Below are 7,976 nucleotides of genomic sequence, written 5' to 3'. Positions count from 1 at the left end.
GTGAGCGCTGCCTTCACTGCATATCACACATGTGCATATCTTTTGTGTTCATGTTCATTCAGTTCAAAATGTTTTATTTCCTACAAATTTTCTCCTTTAGACACACACATGCGTGAGCATACACACACACACACACACACACACACACACACACACACTTAATATTTTAAAGTGATTTTCTTAATACAAAATATACAGATGAGTTTGATTTTAGCCAGTTAGACAATCTCAGTGTTTAAATGTGAATTTAGATATTCACAATGTTTAATTTTTGAAAATATATTTTTAATGATTCAGAGAGGAAGGGAGAGGGAGAGAGAGATAGAAACATCAATGATGAGAGAGAATCATGGATGGGCTGCCTCCTGCACGCCCCCCACTGGGGATTGAGCCCACAACCCAGGCCTGTGCCCTTGACTGGAATTGAACCCGGGACCCTTCAGTCAACAAGCTGATGCTCTGTCCACTGAGCTAAGCCGGCTAGGGCACGTTCTTTAATTTTTTATATGACCTAAAGTACCAAGTAAAAGACTATGTAAGTCTGTACAGCAAACAGTATAAAGAGCTAAAGCCATCGTGCGGGAAGCAAATTCCTATTCTTTTTACCAGAGAAGAGCTGAGACTCACAAAGCTCACAGATTTTTCCGTGGTTACATATCATGGAACCAGTACAGCAAAGAGAAATATTGAAGAAAAATCATTGTTATCCTACGAACAGCCAAAAGAACAAGGAAAACACGGCACAATAAATGAAAGGAGATGAAATAAGTTTTTTCTTCCAGATTCATTAGGAAATTTAAAATGTATTAGAGCAACAGAGGAGCAAATTTAACATAAAATTACAGAAATAGTAATGATGCCAATCTCATCCTGATGTGAAGGGGAACATGAGCTCACAGGATGAGTTCATATCCTCCCAGATATCAAGTGGCATCAGATGCAGACACCAGGGCCCAGCAAACCCTCTCTGAGCTGGGCAGTGTGTGGGACTAATCACCTGACGGGTGGGGTTCAGACCTGGGGAACCACTAGCTAGACATTCAGAGGGTGAGTCCCCATGGCCTCCTCAATAGTAGTAGCCAAAGCCAGAGCCAGAGCCACGGCCACAGCCATAGCCACAGCCACAGAGAGAGCGGGAGCCATAGCCGCAGCCATAGCCACAACCACAGAGAGAGCGGGAGCCATAGCCGCAGCCACAGCCCAGTCCCCAGAAACCACAGCCACAGCAGGAGCCACAGCCCCAGCCCAGGCCTCCGTAGCCACAGCCTCCGTAGCCACAGCCTCTGTAGCCGCGGCCCCCATAGTAGTTCCCGTAGTAGCCACACATGGTGCTGGGGGTGAGGGTGTCCTTGGGTGGAGAAGGGGTGGAGGGACTTCAGTCTGGACCCCTCTCCTCACAGGAGCCTTAATGGGCCTCAGGGAGGGAGGGACCAGCACCTGGGCGCACGCCATTGGCTGGTGGCGGGACCCACCTGAGTCACTGCTGACTCCTGGGCTTCCGCGGCTCCCAGGCGGGTCATTCATGAGAACCCACTGTCTCATCCTAAACGCCACACTAGTCGGTCTCCTTGAGAATCATGGGAGCTCTAATTCCCAGATACAATGGGAAAATCCAAGTATTTTCCTTAAAGTCGTCTGTGCGGGAGACATTGCATCTACACACATGAGTCCTGACGGAACAGGCCTCTCTCTCAGCCCTGGGTGTGGACAGATCCTTCCTCTTTCAGGAACCAGCCCAGTGAAAGTTACCAGCTCTTCACCACCAGGGTCAGGGTGAGGACAGGGGAGCCCAGCTCTCCAAACAGTGCTATCGCCAGAGGAGGTAGAGCCCTTTAACACGCTGAGAACATTTCACAAATTCACTCATACTCAAGAGCCAGGCAGTGCATAAAAGAAATGTCAGGCATACGTTCCCCTGGGGAATGCTGGGAAGAGGAAACATGTTTGTCATAAGAGCTGATTTCCAAATGTACATACTCCTGGAGGGCAGAAAACAGCAGCGTGAGGGGGGATGAGGTACAGTTTAAGAAATTCTTCTAGAATTTGGAGCAAAAATGTTATAAGAAAAATTATAAAAAATGTAAGGGCTGTGCAGATATATTTTAGAATCTGTCACTCAAAGTAAGGGATAAACAGAAGAGAGGAACATGGGGATTGTAATGAAAGACGTTTTGAAGAGGGGAGGTTCAGAAACACAAATGTGATCTTCACATGTACTTAGTGAAGCATCACAAGCTAATCACTGAAGGATGCTAATACCAGATTATTCTGGGCGTTCTTGTGCCTTTTCTGGAAAACTAGCTAGCCAGGAAATGCAATGTTTCTATTTCTATCAGAGAGATAAAACCTGTCATTATGGGGCCAGAGTCTTGAATAAGCCGCCTCATCTCGTCGCATTTCTGTTGTAAATGGGATGGTTTGACCACATCTGAGGGTTGTTGAGAACATCATGTGAGATAATGCACATCAGGTACTTCACACAACCAGTAAATGCCATTAATTATCACTATTGTTAGACCTTTGACATAGGACTTGCATGACGAACACCAGGCAAGGTAAACAGAGACTATTCTTACATACAAAGAAGCAGAAAATAAATCTTGCCTATAATAGTCCATGATGACACATATGAAGCACTTGTTAAATTCTAGGCATGTTCTAAGTGCTTTACATATTTTAAACATGTACTTCTCATTAAAAACCTGGAATGGTGCTAATTTTTAGGCAAGAATGCCAAGGCCAAAGAAGTTGAATAACTTGCCCAATGTCATAGGTTGCTAAGTGACAGAGGCTAAATCCCACACAATGCGGTATGTTCATATATACTTTCTGACTCATGAGAAAGCTTGGGAGTTGCTAGCCCTTTATTATGGTAATGGATTGTTTATAATAGAAATCCATAATTTAGACTGATGTAAATAAAGTTACAATCAAGTGGGAAGGAAAACTTCTTTGCAGTAGGACACCAGCTAATATATTTTTTAAATGATGAGAATCAAAAAACTCAACATTTGCCATCCATCATCATGACTAACAATTCAGGCAAGAAAGAAAGATAAACGTGAAGGCCAGAGGTGAGTGCTGGGAGATGAATGGAACATCTATATTGTCACAAAACACCTCTAAAGAAGACTTCCTGATTGTGCAAGAACCATGAAAGTAGCTTCTGAGCAGAGAAATCTAGTCCTCATCGTATGGATCAACTGATCAAGTTATCAGCATCAGTAATGGGACAAGCCATCCTCCCGTCCCTCCCCGTGGGGGAAAGAGAATCAAACTTTATCACTTCCTGAATTTGCTTCACAAAATCCATAGCCTTGTTCTAATCACAAGGAAGGTTAGACAATCCAGCCTGAAGAATATTCTAAACAGAATCTCCTGCAAGCTAGAGAAATATGGAAGTCCTGGAAGTGACTACACCACGTGGTGGCGGGTCCTGGCCTGGCCCTGGGTTCGACTGTTTTTCTGGAAGCGCATTACTGGGGCGACTGATGTTGGAATGACCGTTGAGGAAGGAAGAGCAGGCAGCAGCCTGGCTCACAGGGAGTAGAGTTGGGTGCAGGCTCACAGGGGTCTAGGGGACCTTGTGGGATCAGCAGTTGGGATGAACCAGAGTTGCTGGGGCGGGAAAGGGGGTGTGTCTTCATGCCCCTGCCAAACCTGGGGGCGAGTGCTTGGAATGGGCAGGACCTTGTGTGCCAGGCTCTTCAGCTGAGCGATTTGTGTAGGCGGCTCACAGCCCAAGGACCTCTGCCTGCGACCCCTCAGCCCCTGGGGGTCCCGTCCTCCCTGCTGACCAGGAAAGTGGGGACAGCACAGGACTCAGTAGAGAACTTCTACAGAACAATTCCCCAGGGTGGTGCCCAGTGAGGCACAGCCTTGCAATAACCTTCCCCGTGTTGGGTGGTCCAGTCATTCGTTTCCAAAATCCAGCATAAAGCCCGTCAGCACTTCCCCGACTGCACAGCCTTCTCAGTGACGTTACTCACACATCGTCTCCTCAACTCTGCTCTTAGATTTCATTCATCAACCCGTATCCACTCAATGCCTGATTAAGCTTCAGTTTTCCTAATTTCGGGCACAATTGTTCATCTTTGTCTTACAAGTATTCACTTATAAAATGTGTAATTATTACAATTGATACGATCAAAAACAGATTGTGGCATTTTCTAGGGAGGAATTATCTTTGAATCTTAAGCATGTGTCCGTGTGTTAACATCATGGACAAATAAGAGGCGGGAGATGCTCTGGATTCCATGGGATGCTGGGTGCAACGGACAATACATTGCGAGTATGACCCTTCCCTCTAATTTAATTCCATGTGAAAAATAATAAAAAAGACACTTGGGGAAATGACCATGGACTATGAATTAGATGACAGTGTGGTATCAAAACCGTATTTCTTTTGGTGATAATGGGATTGCAGTTCACTTGATAATAGTGTCATGAAGTCTACAGCATAGTTTCCAATGGTTCAACAGTGTGGGGTGTGTGTGTGTGTGTGTGTGTGTGTGTGTGTGTGTGGTGGGTTGTGTGGGGGGTGGAGGTGGAGATACAGAGAGAGAAAATGAAACTGACAAATATTAATTTTCCATATCGAGGTCAACAGCATTCAGGTGCTCACTACACTATATTCCTCAGTTCATTGCGGGTTTGACATTTTCCAATATTAAAGTCTGGGAGAAATACATTCATATCTAGGCAGATATTGCTTTGGGAGTACTGAAATTTGCAATGAGTCACTACTTCAATGCCTAAATTTAAGTGGTTCCTCTTTCAAAGACCGAATAGAATAAATATAATGAATAGTTGGGGTCTAAAGTTTTCACTGTAAGAAAAGAGACCCAACAGTGGAATGGGGTTCAGTGTAGAAGCACCTGTGTTTTCCAGGTTCCGGTGGAGCAATTCATTATCTGAAGACTTTAAAGTCGTGAACAAGCCAGTATGAGTACAAACTAGAGAGACGTTGGTTTGGGCTGTTAGTGGTGGTATTGACCTTCACGTTAGACACATTAGGGGCCTAAGGACATCAACCAATTAACACATGTGTAAGTGGCCAATCATGGAAAATTATAATCACCAAAAATATTGTCTTGTGCGCTTACAATTAAGTCTATTATCTAATTTGAGTCACTATCTAATTTATTTGTATTCAACTATTGTGACCTACCGAGTAAGAGAAATAGGGTTTACAATCTGTTTCTTGAGATAGACCAAGACCATTCAGTTTATCACAATATCAAGTGGAAAATGATAAGCTTCATGAGTAAAGTGAGGAGAGAAGACAAGTCTTCACAGAAGATTGATGTGAAGACAAGAAGCTCTTTCTTCTGCGCTGTGACCCTCCTGGGATCCTAGTTCCTCCTCGAAGCCTCATTTCCTTCCTGCCTCCGACCAGTGGAAATGAATGGGACAGGCCATTGTCTGACGATCCTCACACTCGTTCAGGGCCAACCCGGGAGCTAGAACCCCCATAGCAGGGAAGATAAATCCAAGTTTACAGATCCATCAGTCACAGAAAATGAGAGGGAAAGGAAATGACTGACAGCTACAACTGTGGGCACGCACCAATTAGAGGAAAGAGACAAGAATATAGAATGACAGCAAATGCCGCCAACAGTTAAATATGTGATGAATGATAGAAAAGGTTTCACCTCAAACATCAACTCTAGTTCAAGACACATAAAGATAAGGGAGGTAGAGCAGGTTTAACCTCCTCTGCTCTTACATGGGCAGCATCAGAAACCACTTCCTGTTCAAATCTGCCCCAGAAGATTAGACCATGTGTCAACTTTCAGATCTTCTAGGATTTCCTCCGTGAAGGTTTCAGTGTCTCAGCACTTGTCCTGTGAATGTTCCAGGTGATGCTCAACTGAACTGACACACGTTCCCTCCTTGAGCCCTAACCCTAAGTCTAACCCTAATCTAGTCCTAACCCTAGCTCTAGCCCTAACCCTAACCCTAACCCTAGCTCTAGCCCTAACCCTAACCCTAATCCTAACCCTAACCCTAACCCTAACCCTAACCCTAGCTCTAGCCCTAACCCTAACCCTAATCCTAATCCTAACCCTAACCCTAACCCTAACCCTAACCCTAATCCTAACCCTAACCCTAACCCTAACCCTAGCTCTAGCCCTAACCCTAACCTTAACCTTAACCCTAACCCTAACCCTACCCCTAGCCCAGCACAGCCCGTGGCATCGCTGCTCCCCCAGAGCAGAAAGAGAGGGCGATGAGGTTATGTTATCTCTTCCTCGTGTCACACAACAAGGGTTTGATAGAGCAGCTGAAGGAGAAACATTAAAAGAAGATATCCCCTAAGTAGGCCATTGTGTCCTTAAAACACAAAATGAGAGACACTGGACTTTGTATAAAAGTAACGCAGGCACAGTATTTCAAGTTGAACAGGTTTATTAGGAAAACGGAGAAGTGAGTCCCACATGAAGGTCAAGGGCAGGACCTGTGATGACATCATTCCCTGAGAGGCCTCCGGGGACCCTCAGGATGAACTTCCCAGGACCCCATCATGAGTCAGACTCAGGAAGGAAAGGTGGGGTGTCAGACCCAGGGGGCACCGGCGGGCATGCCTTCTATAGGGCCCAGGGCACGTGGCTTCAGACTGGTGAACCCCGACGTCCAGGTGGGCGGGATGAGTCTCCCAGGTGTCCTCAATAGTAGTAGCCAAAGCCAGAGCCATATCCATAGCCACGGCCGCAGCCACAGCCACAGAGAGAGCGGGAGCCGTAGCCGTAGCCACAGCCATAGCCACAGCCACAACCCAGGCCTCCGTAGCCACAGCCACAGCCGGTGCCACAGCCCCAGCCCAGGCCTCCGTAGCCACAGCCGTAGCCGCGGCCCCCATAGTAGTTCCCGTAGTAGCCACACATGGTGCTGGTGGTGAGGGTGTCGTTGGGTAGAGAAGAGCTGGAGGTGACTTCAGTCTGGACCCCTCTCCTCACAGGAGCCTTTTATACACCCTCCGTGGGGGGGGACCCACCACACAAGGCGTGTCCCTGGCTAATTGGCAGGACCCGTTTGGTAATTTGTTGACTCCTGATTGAAGGCCTGACCTCAGGGGACGCTGAGAATGTCCATTGTGGTTTAGCCACATCTGGCTCCTCTGGGGTCATTAATAAGAATGGATTGTCTCATTTTCAAAACCTGCTCACAAAAGCTCCTCAATTACCCATCTGTAACCAGCTTATGGCAGAAACGTCATTTCCGAGACACGGACCGACTCCAGTCAACCGACACCTTTGCCTCCTTCTGGCTGATAGTCAACAGGTCATGAGAATCTACCTTAACCTGGAGTTTCTCCAGCGGGTCCCTGCTGCTCCAAACCATTTTCTTTCCTTTAGGAATTCTCGTTTTACGTGAGAGATGGTTTACTATGAAAAGCCCGCAGCTATTACTCAGCCTCATGAGACGTTTGACCAAAAGGCCGTGGTTTGAAATTCTGGAACAGCAGTCCTGATGAAACGGAATTCCTCTCTCGCTTACATTCGTATTCCCTTTTATGTTTCTATTTTTAAAACCCCAAATATTTTCCCAGTGGTTTCACATTTATATCTGAACCTACAGCCAGCAAATAGACACGGGGACACTTCATGTATGAAACCGCACTTTCATGAAAGCGTTTTCTTTAAGTTTCAACATCTTTGCAGTCTTTGTGCTCTGGCCACAAGGGGGTGAAGAGAGAACCTGGCAATGACACCTACCAGGCACCGCGTCGGCTTCACCAACAAGCCCGGTCCCGGGCAGAACAGCCCAGACCGTGAGAACCCTCACCAGGGACCAAGTCTCTGTTGTGCCGAAGCTCAGAGCTACATTCAACGATCGAGTCAAGTAGCTTCTAAACTCATATTCTTAGATGGCCTCACAGGTTTCCCAAGAGCACAGTAGACTCCAGAGAAAGTTCTAGAATCACTCTCTGGGTTCAAGGCGTATGTCTGTCACTTATGGCTGTGCAGCCACTA

At 46.4% G+C, this 7,976-nt stretch overlaps 1 protein-coding gene across 1 annotated transcript; it reads right to left on the bottom strand.

The window, feature by feature from the left end:
* Positions 1–1,066: 1,066 nt before the first annotated feature.
* Positions 1,067–6,887, bottom strand: LOC102439221 (keratin-associated protein 6-1-like). Its single transcript, XM_006107547.1, has 3 exons — positions 6,830–6,887; positions 1,750–1,807; positions 1,067–1,331 (listed from the first exon to the last, which is right to left on the bottom strand). Exons 1-3 carry the CDS (start codon positions 6,885–6,887, stop codon positions 1,067–1,069), a joined length of 381 nt encoding a protein of 126 aa, XP_006107609.1.
* Between the last annotated feature and the right edge of the window lie 1,089 nt (positions 6,888–7,976).

The sequence above is a fragment of the Myotis lucifugus genome, unplaced genomic scaffold (assembly GCF_000147115.1).
Source record: "Myotis lucifugus unplaced genomic scaffold, Myoluc2.0 scaffold_1254, whole genome shotgun sequence".
Taxonomy (NCBI): Eukaryota; Metazoa; Chordata; class Mammalia; order Chiroptera; family Vespertilionidae; genus Myotis; species Myotis lucifugus.
The sequence above is the reverse complement of the archived record's forward strand: the minus strand, read 5'-3'. Positions and strand labels throughout refer to the sequence as shown.